The 22,683-nt window shown below is 41.0% G+C and overlaps 2 protein-coding genes across 2 annotated transcripts in view; both read left to right on the forward strand.

The window, feature by feature from the left end:
• Positions 1 to 1,003, forward strand: part of SGO2 (shugoshin 2) — a 34,976-nt gene extending 33,973 nt beyond the window's left edge. The window contains exon 9 of the mRNA XM_090268357.1: positions 663 to 1,003. Coding sequence (XP_090124483.1) covers positions 663 to 678 — 16 coding nt within the window. The 3' untranslated portion in view covers positions 679 to 1,003. The remainder of the gene's footprint in view (positions 1 to 662) is intronic.
• Positions 1,004 to 3,571: 2,568 nt separating this feature from the next.
• Positions 3,572 to 22,683, forward strand: part of LOC150022479 (aldehyde oxidase) — a 70,182-nt gene continuing 51,070 nt past the window's right edge. The window contains exons 1-11 of the mRNA XM_090282339.1: positions 3,572 to 3,979; positions 10,887 to 10,944; positions 12,815 to 12,911; positions 15,751 to 15,859; positions 17,378 to 17,504; positions 17,836 to 17,897; positions 18,825 to 18,914; positions 19,565 to 19,645; positions 20,237 to 20,381; positions 21,062 to 21,154; positions 22,370 to 22,521. Coding sequence (XP_090138465.1) covers positions 3,935 to 3,979; positions 10,887 to 10,944; positions 12,815 to 12,911; positions 15,751 to 15,859; positions 17,378 to 17,504; positions 17,836 to 17,897; positions 18,825 to 18,914; positions 19,565 to 19,645; positions 20,237 to 20,381; positions 21,062 to 21,154; positions 22,370 to 22,521 — 1,059 coding nt within the window. The 5' untranslated portion in view covers positions 3,572 to 3,934. The remainder of the gene's footprint in view (positions 3,980 to 10,886; positions 10,945 to 12,814; positions 12,912 to 15,750; positions 15,860 to 17,377; positions 17,505 to 17,835; positions 17,898 to 18,824; positions 18,915 to 19,564; positions 19,646 to 20,236; positions 20,382 to 21,061; positions 21,155 to 22,369; positions 22,522 to 22,683) is intronic.

Consider the following 22,683-nt stretch of genomic DNA (forward strand, 5'->3'; position numbering starts at 1 on the left):
GGGTCTACCATGATTTTCCTTGATTGGCCACTGGAGAAGGGGGTCCCACAATGGTAATTTATTACCACACTATTATAATGAAGCAGGGGTCATGTAGCATCTTCTGCACAGGTGCAGTCATGACTCACCATGATTCAGCGCTTTTCCAGAAAGTGGGGAAAACTGGTCTTAGAACAGGGTCTCTGTCCGATATCAATGTCCATTGTCTTAGCCTGGGATGCCTCTAGAGTTACCTCCTTCCTGCGTAACCGGTCTTAGAACAGGGTTTCTGTTCTTATCGATGTCCTTTGTCTTAGTCCTGGGGCGCCTCTGGAGTTTCCTCCCACCTGCGTATCTCCTGCCTTAGTAATATTTCTTAACTTACGTGGTATGTACTAAAGGATTTATTTGATGATTTTAAAGTTATACATTTCCATATATTATGTATGCTAAAGTTTGTAGTTGAAACTTAGTAGTAAAACATGTAATGTACAAAATCTATCTTAATTTTTTTTAATTTTATTTATAATTCCCACTATCACAAAGGGTTTCAGATATATGGCAAAGGTTATGGTTTGAGAAAACTGCCTCTACTAGTATAATACAGCAATTTTCTCCATGCTTCACAGCAAAAGCATTTGGTTTGTGTTATTATTAATCTTCCCTTTTTTTCTGCTTTGCAGCAAGATGAGAAGATGAGATGGTTTATGGATTCTGTATTTTCTGAAACCATAACGAGTCAAATGGAAAAAATTAGAAGAGGAAATACATGATGAAAAGTTTTTGGGTTTTTTTGTTTGTCTGTTTTCTGCCTTTTCATGGAGTGCTGATTTATCCATTTTTATGTTTAGATATGTTTGCCTGAAATAGCTGTTATGTAATATTAAACTTTATTACAAAATTTAAAATCATTTTGGTTATCCTATAACTTATCTTACTGCTCATTCAGCATTTCAACCTGACAGACTTTAACTAAACAATAGCTGTTAACTGTTAACTTTGACCAAATAAAATGTGTTATAAATATTCTTGCAGTGGTTATCTTGTTGGATATCAAGCTAACTTGTTTAGTTTTGTTTTTAAACCATTCAGTATATGTGAACACCTTAAAGATTTTAAAGTGTCCTCTGCCCTGGCCAGTCCCCCACCCCCTACCCCTTAATTTCTTCCTACTTTCAGAATTACTTGGTCAGTAATTACTTAGGTGTCAGGTTCTGCATTATGTCTATTATGTGTAATCTGATGACTTGACTGAGGGGTTAACCCTTCAGGCTCTTTTGAATTTGGTTTTTGTAACTTTATTTTAAAGATTGCTTACTAGTCTAGTAAATAATAAATCTTATTCATATCTGAGACCAATGAACATGGCCTATTGTATATTCAAATGACTGGTCAAATTCTATTCTGCCTAGATGGAAAAGCCTTTTTAGATAATATGTGACAACTGAAAGGGTGGGCCCAGAAATCTCCATTTTTTGCAAACATTTCCAATAATTCTAGGACAGATGTCCTCGTACTAAACTTTGAGAAAAGCTGCTGTAGGCACACAGAGTCCCACAGAACTTACTCATAGTATCAACAGTGTGGGTTGAATGGGAGCCAGAGGTTTTTTTAAGGAACAATTGGCACGGTGGTTAAGAGCTTGGCGCCCTGGCAGTCTTTGTTCCCTTTCCTGCAATCCTATTATCAGCCTTTGGACCTCCCAGGGTCACTCTCTGGGATTATATTTGTTCATATTGCTTCTTTCTGTTTTTTTCTCCTTTCTATAAGATTTGTCTTTTCTGTCTTTCCCTTCCTATGCAAATTATTTTCCATATTATGTAGTCAGATTTATCAACCTTTTGTTGCTGGTGGAATTTGGTCACAGAAACAATTTTTCTGTTCTCAGACTATAAACACATTTCCCTGTGGTTTCATTTTGTTTTGACATTTAAATTTCTGATTCACATAGATTTTGTTCAATTGTATGTTGTGAGCTATGAATGCAATTTTGACCTTTCCCCAACTGACTTCCCGTTAATTAAAATGTCCATGTTTCCCACTACTTATTTGAAATGCCACCTTTTTTTGATTCCTATGTGCTCTAAAATTTATTTCTCAATTTTCTGTCTAGTCTCTCTTTTTATGGCCCACTACCATATTCTTTAAATTAAAGGAATTTCAAAGTGTCCTTCATAGGTTTTATACATTTCTTGATAAATTTATGCCTAGGTGTTTTATCTTCTTTCTTGGTAATATATATGGAATCTTCTCTTTGATTCTCTCTTCTAATTGATTATTGTTTGCATATATGAAGAATTGATTTCTCTATGTTATAGTTTGTAGTATTTTCCAGACATATTTTCTGAAACCAAGCTAGCTTTACATCTTGTTTTCCTTCAGTTCTTATGCTGCTCTTTGCTTCCTCTTGTCTAACTGCATGGCTGCTGCCTCAAGTAAATATTAAATAAGTAGTAGGGACAGTGGATTTTCATGTCTGTTGTCCCTGATTTTCATGGGAGTGCCTCTGGTTTTACCCCATTAAATAAGATGCTGGATTTTGAGCTGGTGATGTATTTTAAAATCACACTAAAGCATTTATCAATTATTACTTTATTGAGTACTTTTTTAAAAAAATCAAATGAGTGTTGTATTTTGTCAAGCAACTTTGGGCATTGATGGAGATTGTATTCATTAGAGTCCAGCCCAGTGGCAGTTATTTTATAAATTGTTAACCATATACTACAGAACTGACAAGAACTGAAAAGGCAAAAGGGACCAGTGGAATATCACAGAGGAAGTAACTGCAGGAAGCACGCACCACCTCTGGGGCTGAGGGAACGAAGAAAGGGATGGAATTGAAACTTAAAGGCTTGGAGGAAGAGTGCCAGCACTCCGGGCAAGGTGTGCAAGTGGTCTGTACTGTTTCCCTGAAGGCCGATGACAAGACTGGTCTGAGACCTAAAAGGCTGCCAACTGGAGCCAACTGCTACTACCGAGTAGTCCTTCCTGCCAGGGCGAGGCGTTTCTGTGGTGGTGCTCCCAGGAGTGGGAAGCAAGCAGGAAGATGGATGTTTCTGCCTCCTCTGTACTTCCAGTGTGGAGTACGTAAAACAAGTTTGGAAAATAACTAGTTTTGTTGGTTCCATTTGAATTTTCAAAAGGTGTTACAGCACAGATTTCAAAAATGTAAAGATAGATCTAAAAAGTTAACTCGTGAATTCTAAGTTGTAAGCCTATAGGTGATTTTTATTTTTATGCTTTTCAGCATTTTCCAAGTTTTTAAAAAGTTGTCCAGGCGTTTTACATCTCTTGATATTTGCCAGATAAACTTTGTGCCTATTTACTAGATAAACTATGAATAATGATAAAACTTTTTAAAAGTTTATTTCCTCATTAAGATGGTTCTTGATTTTGAAAGTAAACTTGAATAATTATTTATAAAACTAAAAGTAGTAAAGCCATTCGTTGTTCTTAAGCTCCTTTCCTGTCTAGCTGGAATAAATGTGATTGTCTATTAACTGAGATGGGTATAGGACTGCAGCGGGCGTGGTGGGCGGGGAAGTACAAAAAAAAATGTTCCTGGACTGGAAAGCTAGCTGGGAAGCCACTTAAAATACGCAGTTAAACTGAACGACCAAAGAGGTCGCCGCCGGACCTGCGGGACCTGCTAAAACGACCCGCAGGAGAGTGGCACAGGCGCTACATGCGCCACCGGCGAGGAGGTGAAGGGATCTGAGCCCGTGGCTTCCATCCAGATAGTGAGCTCCTATGACGTCCTAACATCCTGGAAGGGGCTCGCTGAACTTTTGGATCTTAATCAGGGCTTTCTCCACCCAGCTAGGCTGGAGTTCCGGCTCCAGCAGTCGCGTCTCATTTGCCCAGTCAGCTTCGTTGGGTCCCGGGTGCCAGCGATCCCTCCTGGGAGCCCTCGGACCCCTGAGCCCCTGCTGAGGAGCCCGCGTGTGTTGCCACCATGGACGGGGCAGCCGAGCTGCACTTCTACGTGAACGGCCGCAAGGTGAGCGCGCTGGGCCCTCAGGGACGCGCAGGGAGGGGCTCCTGTGCTTAGAGCACTGACGTGCGCGCAGGGGGCTTGTGATTCGGAGTGGATTTGCCTGTGCGCCCCCACCTCCGCCCCCGGGGCAGGGAAAGCATGAGTATTTAGGAACTGCCCAGGATCTTTGGGCCCCCAGCTTCCTGATGTTCCTCTCTCCTCTTCGTCCAGGACGCACAATCTGATTATCTCCCCACCCCACCCCAAAACAAGAAAAGGTCAGTACCCCCAAATCTTCCCTCTCTCCTACTCCAGCGGAAAGGAGACTGTTTCAGTAGACTGAGAACAATCTGTAGAGGCCTGAGCCTCAGCTCTGGAGGTGTGTTTGGATGAGAAGGAAACCGTTTAGAGCTGCGACAGGACCATAGAGTTGAACTAATTTCAAATCACTGCCATCATTTCTCAAATAACAAAATTATAACTTCCTGAAGTCACAGATCGTTCTTGGCAGAGCTGAGTCAATGTCAGGCTCTGGGGACTTGGTCTTCACGAAGTCCACTGCTGGCCTGGCCTGGCCTCTCGCCTCTGGCCTCAGAAGCTACGCTTACTCTGCAGAACCTCTGGAACAGTCCCAGGCCATGTCGACGCTGGGGCAGTGAAGCCCTGGGCATCCTTTAAAACACCTTCCCTATCCCCAGTGCCCTCCCTCCGCGCCCCCCCAACCACCCCCCCCCCCCCAGCCATAGATTCTGCTCACTCTTAATGTTGTCCCAGCATATTGGCATCATTTTGCTAGGGGGAAATTGAGGCAAGAAGGTTAAGAGGCTTCCTTAAGAGCTGACAACCAAGCTGTGCTGCTTGCCTTTCCACTGTGCCAGCACCTTCAGAGCCACCTGTGACCCCTGCTTCTGGGTCACAGAAGCCACAGCACCTTCCCTGACTGGCAAAAGGGACTCAAAGGGGAGCTAAGAAAAAAGTGTGAGGGCCTCCCATTGTGAGATCTGTTCTAAGCCCTGAGCTTAATATAGCATTTGTGGTTTTATATTATTTTTCTTAAAGAGGACTGTCCCCCACCCCCCTCAAACACAGAATGATGACAAAGTCGCTGCTTGTGTGGCGTTTCTATTGTTCTGGCAGACAGACAACAAGCATACACATAAGTGGAAATGTATACGGTCAGGCAAGTGGTAAGTGCTAGGATAAGAACTAGAGCCAGGTGAGGGGACAGAAAGTGGGCAGGAGCTGATACTCTAGGTGAGGTGGACGTTGCAGCCTCTCTGAGAGGATGACATTAGAGCAGGAACTGGCATGAAGTAAGGAGCAAACCCTGCCTACAAACATCTGGAGAAAGTGTTTCAGAGGGGGTCAAAGTGCAAAGGTCCTCCCACAGGAGGATTTCTCCGGGTTTAGAGAATGGCAAGGAAGTTGGTGGGGCTGGAACTTGGCCAGGGCTCAGATTACTATGGCTTTGTAGGCAATGGTAGGGGTCTTGGTTAAATAATGAAAAAGGTGTTTAAGTTTAACTTCTTCCTCTGCATCCTAGACCTCCTTCCCTGGCTCCCAAACAAACTGCAGTGGGATTTTTAACATAATGCCTGATAACAGCTTGTGCTCTGTTGGTTTTTACAAATAAATAATACACTGGTTCTTATCTATGGACTTGATTTATGAGTCAAATGCCCTGAGATCATTCGGAAAGTATGCTGTAGAGATGTTGATTTTGCAGTTGCCCTGTTAAAAGAAATCATGTCAACCTTTCCCCTTCTTTTCCCTCCCTTCCAATATCTGTTAAATGTGTGCTTTAATCCTGCAAACAAGCCCGATTGCCACATGGACAGCATTAGAATCGAGTTTCTGGTTCAGACGGGAGAGGCTGTTGAGAAAAATGTGAGAGAGAAACCACCAGGGAAGAGGGGGGCCTTGAAGTCTAGCATGACCTCTGGGATTAAACTTGCCCTTGAAAGGAAGCTGAGAAGCCAGTTAGGAGACTCTAGGTGATGTGATTGGCCTGCAGTCTGTGTTTTTGTGAAATCCTCCCAAATCTCCAAAAGATGTCATTGGACAGGGTCTAAGACCATTGCTCATCAGTCAAAGATTTAATTGCAGAGAGATTTCCAAAGTCTTACTTGCTCTACCAGGAAACAGCTGTCCTAGCTAACATGGAGTTTGAGGGGGAGAGAGCCCATGAATAAATTATACCTGGACGCCACTCTCTAATACAACTCTGGGCTGAAGCACATCATTCTATATGGCAGTGAGGTGTAGACATCAAAGGTTTGGGCTTTGAAGCTAGGTAGACGTGGGTTTGAATCCTGCCCTGTCTGCTCCTCCACTCAGTGGCTCTGGAGCCTCAGACAAGTTGCTTAATATCTTTGAGCGTCAGTCTTCTTCCTGCAAAATGGAGCTAATAACAGTACATTCTCCCATGGAATGGAAGTGAGGATTAAATTCCATGGAGAGTAGTTAGCAAGGTACTTGGCACACAGTTAAGCACTTGATAATTATTTTTAATATCTGGACTGGAAAATAATCTGCTTCGCGCACAGAGCCAGAACCTGCCCACAAGTATCAAGAGGGCTGAAAAGTAGTCTTTTATTTGCTCAACAAAAGCTACGGCCTTGATACCAACTTAAGAATCTGGACAGAGCTATCCATTGGCTAGTGATTTCTGGGGTTTTAGTTTATAGGGCTGGGAGAGGACATTTCTGGGCTGTTGGGATGGCTGTGGTAACTCAGAGAAAAGCGAAGGGGGTGGAGGTGGCTTAGGCAGGAATTAAAATGAATTTTAAAGCAACCTGAAGCTCAAGCAGAAGTGTTCTCGCTGGCTGTCCCCTCAGACCTCCTCTTCTCTAATGCTGCTGTGGGTTATTGTTCTTCTCTACTAACGGTGTCCCACAGTGCGTAACCTCTTCCTTCCTTCTTCTACTGGTCAGCCTTGCCCTTTCACACATACCTCTCTCCCTTCGTTATTTCCATTTTTTCACCTCCTTTCTCTCTTCCCCCTAATCTCCTATCTCTTTCTTCTCTGCCTTTGTCTTGGGTCCCATCAGCCTTGCACAAAGGAAAGTGATTTCTCAACCTTGTGCAATGTGAACTTGAAATCTCCCAAAGGGCTGGTGGGGATACAGAGGGACAGACTGTTCTTGCAACACCCAAGTCTGTCCCAAGGTGGGGTATGCGAAGACCATGACCTGAGAACTGGCATCATTTCTCCAAACCAGAGTCAATGAGAATAACTCCGTTTCTCATTCCCTCCCCACCCCCAGCCACTGTCTTAGTCCTGACCTCCCTGTTTAACTCCAACACCCTCCAGGACAGGGTGCATGTTGGATCCCTCCTCCTCTTCCCTCCTCCAAATATGCCGTCCACCAAATCCAGAAAAGTAAACATATTTCAAGCCAACAACACTTTGAGCCAGACTCCAATGTCTTGAACTATCTGGAACAAGTACCCAGACAAACAAAGTCTGCTGCTTCCATTAATTTCTTTCAAAAATATACAAATATGTCTTAAGCCTAAAATACTATTTTTTGCTATCTAGGCTACCCAGATCAGTCTCTCCACTAAAACTGAGCTTCTGTGGAGTTGCCATCATATGTATTAATTAGGATTAGTTTCAGCTACAAATGGCACAGATTCAAAACTGACAATGGTTCAAACAAGGTAAATCCTTTTTTATTTTTAAAGAAATAATATCTGGGGATAGACATTATGGAGCTGGTCCAAAAGCTTTAGTGTTATCTGGGACCCAGGTTCCTTTTTTCTTTCTTCTCTGCTGCTATTAATATGTTGCCTTACAGTCTAAATTGGCTGCTGGAGTTCTAGCCATTTCATCCCTATTCCAGGCAGCAGGAAGGGAGAAAGGGAGAATGCATGCTGGGATAGACCATGAGCAGTTTCTACCACCATTATTGGAGCTTCTCTCCTTGTCTTTCTTATCTTCTGTTCAGATGTCCCAGCCTGTGAGAAATCATCCCTTTCTCCTTAGCATTCTCATAGCAAATTGTACAGATCATGTTCATGTGATTCATTTAAATTAACTAACACTTATTATATCCCTATGATATATCACCAGCACCCAGCTCAGTGCTTGACACAAAGAAGAATAGCAGAAGGTGGTTTCTCTCAGGGACCAAGAGAGACTATACATCACAAATAATTATGATCCAGGATAAACCATTCTGTGAAAGGTGCATGGACATTGGCCATGGAGGCACAGAAGAGTATGACTACCTGGAACAGAGTAGGAAGGGGGTAATAGATAGCAGCAACCCCAAACAGGAGAGAATATTTGAGCAGGGCTTTGAATGGCATATGTAATTCTGTCAAACTAGAAGAAGCTGAGGACTTTCAGGACTGAAGGGATTCTATATAAGCACATGTAGTGAAGGATAAAGGTCTGTGCATTGCTGGGATTGGCCATTTCTCCCATGTGAATGAAGTTCAAGATACATAAATTAAGTGGCAGAAGATAATGGGCAGTTTATCAAAGAGGGCTTGTAGGCTATTCCAAGACATTTGCATCGCTTCTTGTACTCCAGGTACTCTTGAATATAAATTCACCTAAGACCCACTCAGTGTGCTCATTAAAGATGCGCATTTTCTGGTTTCCTCTCCCAGAAATTCTGACTCCATAGGGTTTCATTTTAACAAGTACCTGAGGGTACCAGCATGGCAATTTGGCAGCCAGCAGCCTGTGTTGAATTTAGGCAGATACAGGAGATGAACAGACTTGGATTTTAGAGAGGCGAATCTGGTAGTGGAATAGAGGATGGCGTCGTGCACACCAAGGATGGAGGCAGGAGGCCTGTCATTGGGCTGTTATTATTGTTCAGTCAAGAGGTAACAAGGGTTGGTTTCGGGGAGTAGCTGTAGAAGTGAAGGGCATTTAGAGAACCATTTTGGAAGTAAAAGTAGCAGAACTTGGTGACCCTGATTGTGGCAGATTGAAAGAAAGAAAAAGTTGAAAATAGTCAAGCTTTCTAATTTCACATGACCTAAGTAGATGGTGAAGCTATTGAACAAGTTAGGGAAAAGAAGGGAAGAAATAAAATAAAGAGTTCCATTTGAGGGTCAATTAAGTTTGGGAAGCCTGGGGTGCTCCCTGTATTACTATACTGCAGACTCCTCTAGGGCATATATCTGACCTTGGTAATTGGTACATGTCTATCTTTGCAAGGCATATGGCCACTTAGAATTAAGAGTGAGGAGGCATCCATAGGCATGTGTCCCTCCTCATCTACGACCCAGAAGGGAAAATTAGTGTAACATGGTGAAAGAGGAACTCTACTTCTGAAAATTGCAAAGCAAACCATGCTTTTATTTGTGAATATAAAAGAAATCCAAATTTTTAATAAAAAAAAAGAGAAAACTTGATCACTTTGGAAAACATAACCAGTGGTGACATTTCAATCAGGCCATCAGTTGTGTGCTCTGTTCTACTGCTCTGCTGCACACACACTTGCTTCTTAAGGGTGTCCTTGCTTATACATCTTTGCATCACTTGGCATACATGTTTTATCCTCTCCTGTTATTGATTTTTTGGGCCACAGGTGATTGTAATCTCTCCCTGGAAACTTTGGACATAATAAGTAAATGAGTCTTTAAAAAAAACGATATCAATTTCTCAGAGGCCATTCTATTCCAGCATATTCTCTCTCTCTCTGTCTCTCTCTTGCTCTCTCTGCTTCTCTCCCTCCCTCTTTCTTTTCTACTAGTATCTTTTCCTCTACCTACTTTAGACTTCTTGGAGAAGCTGGACAAGAGTCACTAGAATTCCTATTAGTAGAAACAACCACTCCCTTAGGAAACAGTGAAGTGATAATCAGGACCAAGGACAGTGGCAAAGTGGTGGTGGGGTCCAAGATTTAGAATTTACATTTTTTTAATATTTTTTCTTTATTTTTATTGTTGACACTATTGCAGATGTCCCCATTTCTCCCCCCTTTGCCCGCTTCCACCCAGCCCCCACTCCTCCTCTCTAGCCATCACCAAACTGTTGACTGTGTCTATGAGTTATGCAGCTATGCATATATGTTCTTTAACTAATCCCTTCACCTTCTTTCATTCAGTCCACCCTTCCCGCCTCCCCTCTAACAACTGTCAATCTATTCCATGTATCCATACCTCTGTTTTTATTTTGTTCATCAGTTTATTTTGTACATTAGATTTCACATATAAGTGAGATCATATGGTATTTGTCTTTCTCTGACCGGCTTATTTCACTTAGCATAATAACCTCCAGGTCCATCATGCTGTTGCAAAAGGTAAGATTGCCTTCTTTTTTATGGCATGTAGTATTCCATTATGTAAATGTACCATAGCTTTTTTATTCACTCATCTACTGATGGGTACTTGGGCTGTTTCCAGGTCTTGGCTACTGTAAATAATGCTGCTATTAACATAGGGGTGCATATATTCTTTGAATTGGTGTTCCAGGATTCTTAGGATATAGTCCCAGAAGTGGGATCATTAGGTCAAAAGGCAGTTCCATTTTTCACTTTTTGAAGAAATTCCATGCTGTTTTCCACAGTGTCTGCATCAATCTACATTCCCGCCAACAGTGCATGATGGTTCCCTTTACTCCACATCTTCTCCAGCACTTGTTGTTTATTGATGTATTTATGGTAGCCATTCTGGTAGGTGTGAGGTGATATTTCATTGTGGTTTTAATTCACTTTTTTTTTTTTGATGATTAAGGATGTTGAGCTTTTTTTTTTATGTGTCTATATGTCCTCTTTGGAGAACAGACATTACACTTAAGTGAGGTGATTTGTATATCATGGGTGTTCCTTAAACATTAAATCAAGTTGGCAATATAAAAATGAGTTTGTTAACATGAATTTTCATCAAAGTAACGTAAGCCTGCTAATAGAAAATGACACTAGCTCTCTCAAATTTTGTACATAACTTATTTTTCTTTCCTGTTCAGGTGACAGAAAAAAATGTTGATCCTGAAACAATGCTGTTACCATACCTGAGAAAGAAGCGTATCCTTTCCTTTGCTTTGTGTCTGTGTCTGGGGTAGGGGGGCTCTGATATCCTGATCAAGTGATAGTTCAAATATCTTTTTAGAAACACACTGAGCCATAGTCTCTACTATTATGGTTTTATGTTCTTCTTTGAGAAAGTCCTATGTGTTAGTTTTGTGGGCAGTATGTAATTGTGACTGTCAGAGAACAAAGTTATTTCCCATCTCTGTTTTGGCACTTAATGTAGTATTTTATAAATGGAGAAGCTAGCAATGGGAATGGAAACAATGGATGTTAAAAGGGCTTACTTAAGCATCCTTTAGAATTAAGAATCACAATATTGACGTTCTATCTTTGAGGACTAATTATCACGCCCATCAGAAAAAGAGAGCACAGAAATCTCCTGAAATGAAAGTAAAAGAACAATGGAGAAATTAAACCGAGAATGTTGCCTTGGAACAACTTTCTAAATAAAAGTCATATAAGGGATGGATTCTTAGCCTATTAGGCATGAACTCCAGTGGGCTTCCAGAGTACTGTAGACTCCATTAAGTTACATACAAATTTATGTGACAATGAGAGTTTGTACATTTTTTTTCTTCTGGAGAGAGTGAAATTCCCAAAAGAATTCTCAAAAAGCCTCAATAACTTCTGGAAGTCATTCAAGATCTCTGGACATAAAAACAATGAATACTGATTTCCTGGTTATCCATGGTACTAATGTGTACTCTTTCAGATTTGGTTCTCTGGTGAGTGAAAGAAAATCCCCAATAGCAATAAACAAGATAACAGAGAGAAGTTTATTCCTTTCTCACTGTGTTAGTTCAGGTTCTCTGGGAAACAGAGGCCAAAAAACGGGATTAAATGTGCAAGAGTCTTATTAAAAGAAATGACTGAGTGAAAGGAAACAGGGAGGGAGTCAGCGACAACTGGAGTGATGGATTTCAAAGTGCAGCCACTGGGTGCCTTGGTCAGTTACCCTCCCTGTTGAAGGAGGTGTGTGGGGCACATTCTCGTGAATCTCATACTTGCGTAAAGAAATCCCAAAGGTAGGTGGATCTGGGCTGGAAAAGCAGCGTCACAATGGAATCAGGAAGTCAAGCTCCTTGTATCTGGCTGCTCCACCCCCCTCAGGATGCAGCTTTCTTCTCATGGTCAGAGATGACTATTGAGGCCCAGCCATTGTATCTGAAATCCAGCAAATAGGAAGAAGTAAGGGATAAAGAAGCAGGCATCTTTCTCCTTTTGAGGACATTTCACTCCTGGAAGTCATACACAACACCTACACTTAGGTCCCATTGGCCACCATTGTTAATGACCTCATCTAGCTGCAGAGGAGGCTTGGAAAATATGTTTTTTTATGCTGGAAAAACATGTGTGTAGCTAAAAATAGAGATTTCTATTACCAAGGAAGAATGAGCAAACAGATATTGGGGAACAACTAGCAGTTTCTGCCACCAAGAATCAAAAAAAAAAAAAATGGCAAACATGGATAATATGACAAATATTTCAAGAATTTTTTACAAGTTGACATTTTACTTTGTATGTCATCAAAGACACAGGTAAGGTTGAGAACAAATGTACAATGTACTTATGCTTTCAAATCCTTAAGCCCTTGTATGTATAGATTCTTCCTTTTCTTAGGCCCAATTTTTGGCAACCTGAAATTCAGTTGTTTTGAAAGGGAGGAGACTAGATATAACATACAAATGGAAATGAAGAATTTACAAAATTCTAAATAATAGCAGCTAAGGCATACATGCATCATTTGATAATTATGTATTAATTTAACAATATATTTAAGTCTTCCATAATGTTGTCTCCCGAACTCATGCTATTCTGGGAAGATGTATAGAAAACGCGTTATCCTTAACTGTGCTTTTTGCAGTCCGACTCACAGGAACTAAGTATGGCTGTGGAGGGGGAGGCTGTGGAGCCTGCACAGTGATGGTATCACGATATAACCCCGTTACCAAGAAGATAAGGTACCTTGCAGCAAAATATAGATGTGGTTGAATTTTTGTAATTTTAAACCCTGTTTTATTCCTTTATTTGGTAAATATGCATTGAGCACCTACTATATGACAAGAACTGAGGTACGTACTAGGGGTACAAGACAAACACTATCTGAGGAATATGAATGGATTATTAAAAATGTGCCATCAATGAGGATAGTGTACCGTCAAAGAAACCCCTATTGAAAGTTAAAAGGCTGCCTGGCTCCTTGTGCTGAAATGGCAGGGAAGGAGAAGGTCATCCTCATACTCTTGCATTGCCCCTACAGCCTGCTGATGATCTCTTTGCGCCCATACAGTGCATTCTCCGTACATCGCTCAGTATAAGTCAGAGCACAACACTCTCCTGCTGAAAAATCACCAACGGCTTCTCATTACATTTAGCCTCTTCTCTTTCATGTTTGATATTTATTCTTCTTCACATTTACCAAGTTTCTTGGATCTGTGGGTTTATGGTTTATGTCTTCTATGAGCTTTGGAAACTTCTTAAGTTGTTATCTCTTCAAATATTTATTCATTCTCTCTCTTTCTTTCCCCGACCCACCCCTTTTTTGGGACTCCAATTATGCTTATGTTAGACCATTTTACGTCATTTCACAGATCTCAGATGAGGGCAAAGGATCTGAATACTGGTGAAATTTTGGAGATCTGCCTGTGTTCCCCAGCCAAGCCATCTGCCCCCTGAACTCTGGGACATCTCTCCCAGATTTCCAGCCTCGGTGCCCACTTTTTTGGTCACTGGGGAGTTCTTACTCTCCTGTCTCACTTTCCATGCTTTGGGAGATCTCTGGCAGCCACGCCACCTGTCTTTAGCCTCTGAGGGTGGCAACTGCCCTACACTCTGTGCAGCCTGAGTGCCCATGGTTTTCTCTCAGCTCTCCTGCTTTCCTCAAGTCTTCTTTGTCTAAGGGTCAATTTGCATGGAGAGTTTTTTTCAGCAGCCCCTCCATGCCCTCAGCATTCAGTGAAGTCTGGTGGGGAAGAGTTTGGGAATAGAGTCCAGATTTGCATTTTAATTTGTTACATCAGCCCACATGCCGCTATTAAAAGTTAGTTGAAAGTTGGTCTGGTTCATTCTTACTCCTGTCTAACTAAGGCAGATTCCTTCTCTGTCCATTTCAGTTAGAGATGAGAATATCTCTCTTATGAAGGGCCTGTACTGAACATACTACGCACCTCATGAATTTTTTTTAAACTATGACTATAAAGCTTATATGACTTGGTAAGGTTTTTAGAAAGAGAGTGAAAGGTCTCTTGCAACTTTCTACATCTGAACTGAATGATCGCTTGCCTTTGAATCAATATTCAAATTCCTGTTCCTCCTGTCCTTTACCATTACCTACCTTGTTCCTGCCTGTCTCTCAGCCTTGAATCCTATCACTCCCTATGTATTCACAATTCTCCAGCCTCACTGGCCTCCTCTCTGTCCTTCATTCTGTCCTTAAACATCCCAAGCTCATTTCTGCCTCAGGGCCTGTACATGTGTTGTCCCTCTGCCTGGAATGTTTTCACCTACAACCTTTTCTGTCTGATTCCTTCAAATCATTTAGCTTTCAGCAAAAATGTTACATTCTCAGCCCTCCCTGATCACCCCTTAATAGCAATCCCCACCTTACCTCTGCAATCCCCAATTCCTTTAGCCTATATTAATTTATTCATAACACTTCTCACCACCTCAATTTATGTATGTAAGTATGTATTTTCTGTGTATGTAGGTATTGTCTCTCCTCCCTTCATTAAAATACTCACTCTGCACAGGAAAGGATTTTATCCAATAAATCCTAGCATCTGGAACTCTGCATAGTACATAGTAGGCACTCAATAAATATTTACATTTATTTACAAATGAGTAATATCTTTTTGATCTTTCTTTTGTGTGTATACATACAGATGCATACCACATATGACTGTTTAGAAACTTGTGTATTTTGCTTAACTTCTCATGAACATCTTTTGAAAATAATAAAGTAAATTTTAATGGTTGTATATGTTCCATTGCTTGGGTGCACCAAAATCAACCACCAAATAGATTGTTTTTAGTTGTTCATCATTATAAGCAATGTGTCAGTGGGGTGTGTGTGTGTGTGCGTGTGTGTGTGTTTGAAATGCCTCTCAGAAGAGTATATCAATGTACTTTTTATTCAACAGCACATGAATTTCATTTTTCCAAACTTTTAGTAATAATGCATATTACAATCTTTAAAAATCTTTGTAATTGTCTTTGATAAAAATGGTGTTTCTCATTGCTTAGTTTGAATTCCTATTGGTTATTTTGGAGTTGAACATATGTTTCATGCAGTTATTGGCCATTTCATTTGTAGTTCTGTTTGGTGAATGAGGACATTTTAGGAGTCATTTTGAGTTGAATGTTTCCAAGCAGTAAGTTTGTGGGATTGAGAAGTTCTGTATTCCACACCCCATTTCTTCTTCTGAAGCACAGTTTCAAATCCACTTTATTCCCCGACCAATCCCTGGCTCAGTACCTGCCTGGAAGATGGAATATGCTCTAGAGAGGAGAGTGTCAGGCCCTCATTCAAGAGAACAAAAACAAAGTTAGTGGAAAATCTTCTGGAATTAGAATTTGGAGGTCAAATTGAATCTGTCTTTAACACTGCAGCTTTGTCCTTGAGCAAATCACTCTGACCCTCAGATTCTACTTTTGTAAAATGAACATGATCTAAGGATAAAATTTATATGCAAAGCCTGGAACATTAGATAAAGCCTTCCATATTGAAGGTGCTCAGTGAATCTGTGGTCCCCTTTCCCATTGGATACAATGTAATTCGTGCTTTTCTTTTGCATTGTGAAGACATTATCCAGCCAATGCCTGTATGATCCCCATCTGTTCCGTGTACGGTGCTGCCATCACAACAGTAGAAGGCATAGGAAGCACCAAGACCAGGATTCATCCTGTTCAGGTGAGGGTGGGCCTTCTTCATAGGATTTCTGGGCTTTGAGAACCGTGAATGTCATGATGAAGCCTTGAGATGAACACAGTAGGGAAGTCTGGGTCTTCCTGCTTGGTCAGCCAACAGATGAAATCAAGCTGAGGACCAGGAGTGAAACCTAGGCCATGTGGATGTTTTGTGACTGGCTTCTTGGACAGGTGCTTTCCAAGGACTAGAGGACGTTGTCTAAAAACAACAACAACAGAACCTGCCATCACTGGGTTTGTTTTCTATGTTCTAATTAGATGGGACCTATTCATTATCCACCGTACATCTTCCATCCTTACAAAGAAATAAGAGCCATGCGCGTTGAGGAATGTAATTTTATTGTTTGTTTGTTTGTTTGTTTTTATTAAGTGGAAAATAGCATGATTTTAAAGCTGAATGAAAATCTCAGTTACTCAACAAATTTGTTAAATTTAGGGCTTGTTCAGAGGACAGATAATAGGAATTGTCAGTGAATTTTGAGGCTTTTTTTTCTAAGGCAGCACCTTCTGAGAACTTTGCCTCAAGTTAAAGGGCACCTGTAACTCCTAGATCTTTCAGTTATTTATACATTTGTCATAAAAATGCTGCTTGCTACATGTTTTTATCTAAGTTGATGAGGGTCACTTACAAGGAAAGGATGGAAAAGAGAAAAGATTGGGGTGACCTAGAAAATGGCCAAACTTCAAATTCTCTGAACTTGAAGGAATTGTGGGTTCTGTTTATGCTCTCTGAAACTCATTACCTAGAGGGAGTGAATTCTGCAGGGATACCCCTGTGAGACTTCACTATTTGCAGGCATGAAAGCACACTTTCATTTAATAACTGCTGCTAAGCTCCTGGTTACAATGTAGCCAGAAGACAGCTTCCAAAATAGGGTTGCACCTTTGAAGTTAGATTCCAAAGAAAACATCCTGGGGGCCGGAAAGGGTTGGAAGAAAAATAAAGGCAATCTTTTCTTCTTGATTGTTTTCAGGGTCAGTACTGGCTTTGTAAACAAACTTCTATGTGCTAAAGCATTAGGGCAGGAGTGGGCAGATAAAGGAACTTGGGAAATACTTGGGGTTTGTTTTGTTGTTGTTTGTTTGGATTTTCCCCTCCCTGCCTGAGTATAATTCAGTTCGTTTCTCTGAAAGACTTCCAGAAAGTAACCTTCATCTCAGTGATTCCCATGCAGGACTACAAATCAAAACCACCTGGGAATCTTTAAAAAATGTATGTCTGTGTTGCACCCCTGGAGATTCTCAGTCAACTAATCCTGGGTGCTGCTTTTGGAAATGTTTAAACTCCTGGTGATTCAGAAAGCTGTAAACCCTGAAGGAAGCTCCAGAGCTGGGAAGACCAGTAACCATGGCCACCCAGCCCAAGAAAAGGAGTTGTCCGTCTGGACAACTTTAATGTGCATGTGATTTGCCTGGTCATCTTGTTAAAATGCAGGTTGTGACTCAGTAGGTCTGGGGTGGAGCCCAAGATTCTGCCTGTCTAACTTTTTTGTGCTTCCAGGAGAGGATTGCCAAGTGCCATGGCACACAGTGTGGGTTCTGTACGCCTGGGATGGTGATGTCTATCTACACGCTGCTCAGGAACCATCCAGATCCCACTCTGGATCAGCTCACTGATGCCCTTGGTGGTAGGTTCTATGTGTGTGTGCTTTTGTTTTTAAATAATGATTATGACAATGATGAACACTAATATTGGACACCTCCCATGTGCCACATTGCTGTATTAAGAGCTATGTAAAAATTATCTCATTTACTCTTTGCAATAACATTATATATCAACCAAATATCTCAAGCCATTGATGAAAAAAATCGGCCTTTGTAGATTCGATGGACTAAAATGTCAATCAAATAGGGCTTCCTTCCAGGATGGGGTTCTTATTTCCATCATGCATTTGGGCTCTCTTTAGCATTTGACCTCTCTTTAGCCTTGATTAACAGAGCTGGGTTTTTCTCCTGTAGGTAACCTGTGCCGTTGCACTGGATACAGGCCCATAATTGATGCATGCAAGACTTTCTGTAACGTGAGTAGAAAGGAACATATTATTGAGTACATTTTTTTCCCCAGTGAAACAAAACAGTAGGGGTTGTCGGTGTGATTAGGAGAACAGGGCTCCTTCTTATCTCAAGGTTTGTAATTGTTGTTTGTTATCTGACCTTGGGCAGGGAGCTTACCCTCATTCACTGGGCTTGCCCTGGTAGTCACAGAAGGAGCACATAAGCACTTTGATACTGTCTGTCGGTCATTGTTCCTGAGTCAGACACCCTGCCCTCGTGCTCCTGTGGCCCTTTCGTATATAACCCTATCCCAGCATTGCTCACTCGACAGTTTCATTGCCCATTTGCTCTTCTGTCTGTTCATCAGACTTTGTTCTGCTTGACAGTAGCGGCCATGTATCTCCAGGGCTGGTCACCATTCACTGATTAAATAACCACTCAATCAATATTTGTTGAATGAATAGATGGGCAAACAACCTTGAAATGAGGGACATAGATTGCCCTTCAGAAGCTGAACTATGAAATCAGTACCTCATAAACAAGAACAGAGTGACAATAATATATGTTAACAATTATTATTAATGAAATAATAAATGTACACCATTATTAATAAGTATTGCTATGTGCCAGACTTTGTTATAATATCTTTAAATTATGGTGACAATAGTTAGTAATACTGTGTTGTGTACTTGAAATCTGCTGAGAGAACAGACCTTAAATGTTCTCACCACACACACACACGCAACACACACAAAATGGTAATTTTGCGAGGTAATAGATGTGTTAATTAACTTGACTGTGGTAATTGTTTAACAAAATATACATATGTCAAATCATCACATTATATACTTTAACTATATAAGATTTTATTTATCAAGGATACTTCAATAAAGCTGAAAAATTTTTAGTAGAATCAGAATAAATTCTTGGTTATTTGTTTTTTCACCCACCAGACTTCTGGCTGCTGTCAAAGTAAAGAAAATGGGGTATGCTGTTTGAATGAAGAAATAAATGAATTACCAGAATTTGAAGAAGAAAATGAGGTCAGTGAAATATAAAATTTTTATAAACACTTCTCAGGACATAATCAGAGCCCCACTGATTTTTCGGAAGAATAAATGGCTGCCCAAGTTAAATCAATTTGAGGTGTGTTCCCTCTCCCATTTTCACTCCATCTCGTCAACCACCCCACCCCCAAATCTATCCAAACAACTTCATTCCTCATTCCAGATATTACTCTTGTTCAAAGTACAGCAATCTGTAGGAGAGAAAACACATTGGTAACTTAGCATTTCTTAGTTCTCAAAAAAGCCTCCTTCAAGTCTTTTTTCAAGGGCCAGATGCAAAGTGGAGTTGTTAGGGAGATGAAAGAACAGGTGGGAACTCAGGGAAATGTTCCTGCTCTCAGCTGGGTCTGGTGCTGCTGCCTGCCTCCTCTGCTTTCCCCAGACTCCACGGAGAATGTAGAAGGAGAGCAGGGCTTTGGAGGCTCAATGACATCTGCACTGATTGCTACGGACCAGGCCTGTGTTAGAGCCCTTGACTTAGAGCCCAGGGATTATGGCTGGCCAGCTACTTCTTTTGTCTGTCTGCTGTATGTCTCTCTTCTTCTGACCTCACTCCACAAGGGATTTAAAGTACAGTAGTTAGAGTTTACCAATGACAATAACTTTTGGTACTTTCTCTTTTTAAGACAAGTCAAAAACTTTTCTCAGAAGAGGAGTTCCTGCCATTGGATCCAACTCAGGAATTGATTTTTCCCCCTGAGCTAATGGTAAGTTAAGGCAAAGTTGAGTTTGTCCTAGAGGAATTCATGGTGAAAAGGTAAGAAGCATATTTGCTTACAGATCCTCTCAAAGGCTGATTGGCAATCAGGCAATATCCACCTGTTATCCTTAGTTCAAGGCCTAAAGAGTTTGGGACCAATGCAGAGATGGGGGAGTAAATGTGAAGTCACCTCGAGGAGCCAGTTGAATGTAAGAAGCAGCAGTTACTATCTATAAAAAGTATTATGAAATAACATAACAACATTTGCAGATTTATACATGTTCTCTACTGGAAGTAGAAAGTTTCTTCTTCCATAGACTGTTTTGACAAAATTAAGCATGTTAAGATATTTTCAAACATTGAAATGAATTCCTTTGAGATACAAAAACACAAACAAGAGGCATTGGAACAGTCCCCAGAAGGAGTAAAATATTGTCATACTTTTATTCTGATTCCTCATGAAGCTGTACTCTTAGGTCATTCTTATTTTATTTTATTTTAATCTTTATTTACTTTCTCTGTTTCTACAAAGATAGAGCAAAGACAAATGAAAATATTGTTGTAAAATAATCTCAAGTTCCTACTGGTTTCTCAATAGATGATGGCTGACAAACAACCACAAAGGACCAGAATTTTTGGTGGTGATAGATTGATATGGATTTCCCCAGTGACCCTGAAAGACCTTCTAGAAGCTAAAGTCAAGTATCCCCAGGCCCCTGTCATCATGGGGAACACCTCTACGGGTATGCAGCACCCCAAGGACCTCTTATGAGGAAACCTAAGAAAAGTGCATTGGGGCAAAGAACCTCATCTATGCGTGTCTCAGGAAAATCAGCCTGATTCGGTTTTGACTGCCTCAGCATTGCTCAAAAGTCTTTCACAACTTCCATGACATTAAGTCAATTCCTATTGTCCCTATTTGCAGCAGTGCACAGCATTGCACCCCAGAGGCCTGTTCACCACAAATCAGGAGCAGCAGCTCAGGGACAGCTGTCCTGTCTTTCCCTGTGGAGACTGACCTGGGGCTCATACTTGAAATGGTTCTTTGTTTTCCCTCTCAGTGGTGTCTCAGTAGGGGTATGCTGCAGTTCCAGGGTCTTTCTCCTGTACCTGTTGTAAACTCAGTTTGACTGCCTGCTTCTTTGGCGAGTCTTCAAGAGCCCTCCCCAAGGGAATTTTGAGTATGCCACATGTTGTCTTGGATTCATCAGCCAAGTTTAAGGCTGACAAGTCCAAAGGGTCCCCTAGTCCAGTGAAAATTCACCTGGCTGGCTATTCCCTCTGGGCATGTGTGACTTGGCAATGAATGGACCATAAAGTATAAAGATACATAGTTTTTATATATTTAAAGACATCAGTTTTAATAACAAGTCAGTTAGCTTCCTTTATCCTGGTCTTCTGTTTTTTTTCCCTATTTCTTTAGGGCCTGAAGTGAAATTTAAAGGTGTCTTTCACCCAGTTATAATTTCTCCTGATAGAATTGAAGAACTGAATGTTATAAACTATGCATATAATGGTGAGTTTTCAAGGTCCCTGTTTTCTTAATTAAAATGCATTAATTTATTTTGTTTGCCCAGCAGATAACCAGAAAAAAGAATTACTCCTAATTATAATATACAGAAAGATTCTCTTCTTATTAGAACAATAGCATTCTGGAGGAGGCTCAGGAAAGGATTCTCTATAATACTAATAGTCTGAATACTCAGATTTTTACTGAATAACTTTCTATGTGCGCCATGTTGGAGAACTGTAAAAACTAGTCAATAAAGGGCACCATGCTAACTTCTGGGCAGAAGATGAGAATGAATGCAACAGTCTTTGCTCTCCAGAAGCACCGTAGTAAGCAAAGCAAGTTTATGTATTAAGCAGCTTACAGACTGTTTTTTTTTTTTCTTTTTCATTCTGATATAAGACATTGATTTAATGGCAATGATGAGAAGCAATATAAATAAATGTGAGATTGGAGTCTGGCTCTGGAGTTTAATTCTTGATTATGTCACATATTCGCTGGAAAAACTTAATTAAGTTACTTAACTGAGTCTCAGTTTCTTAATCTGTGAAATAGAGCTAATAATATCTCAAAGCCTTGTCAGGACTCAAGGAGATTCTGTGGAGCATTTACTATAGTGCTTGACACAGTGAGTGTTCAAGACCATCACCATCACAGCCTTCATCACCAACACCACTTCCATCACCAACACCTTCATCACCAACACCACTTCCATCACCAACACCACTTCCATCACCAACACTACTTCCATCACCAACACTACCTCCATCACCAGCACCACTTCCATCACCATCACAGCCTTCATCACCAACACCACTTCCATCACCAACACCTTCATCACCAACACCACTTCCATCACCAACACCACTTCCATCACCAACACCTCCATCACCAGCACCACTTCCATCACCAACACCACTTCCATCACCAACACCACTTCCATCACCAACACCTTCATCACCAGCACCACTTCCATCACCAACACTACTTCTATCACCAACACCTTCATCACCAACACCACTTCCATCACCCACACTACTTCCATCACCAACACTACCTCCATCACCAGCACCACTTCCATTACCAACACCATGATCACCACCAATGAGAAGGGCAGCATGAATCCAGCATAAAGGTCCTGAATCTGTAATGTGAAAACTAATTCACATTTCCAGGTCAACAGTGATCACATCATATTATTTACAAATGATTTCATTTCAGGGGTGATCTTAGGTGCCGGCCTCAGCCTGGCTCAGGTGAAGGACATCCTGGCTGATGCGATCCTGAAGCTTCCAGAGGAGAAGACACAAACATACCAGGCGCTCCTGAAGCATCTGGGAACTCTGGCTGGATCCCAGATCAGGAATATGGCTGTATGTATTTGATGACTGTAAACTGGTGTGTGTTGTTTGAATGTCTGTCCCTGACAAGTCATAACATTTTCATTCTTTTGTAACAGGCAAAAAGAATAGTTCTCCAAAGCCTTGCTTAATTCTTATTTTATCTCTTGTATTGTTATAATTATACAACTGGAA

This window comes from Furipterus horrens, unplaced genomic scaffold, assembly GCF_987537825.1.
Source record: "Furipterus horrens unplaced genomic scaffold, mFurHor1.1.pri manual_scaffold_1, whole genome shotgun sequence".
Taxonomy (NCBI): domain Eukaryota; kingdom Metazoa; phylum Chordata; class Mammalia; order Chiroptera; family Furipteridae; genus Furipterus; species Furipterus horrens.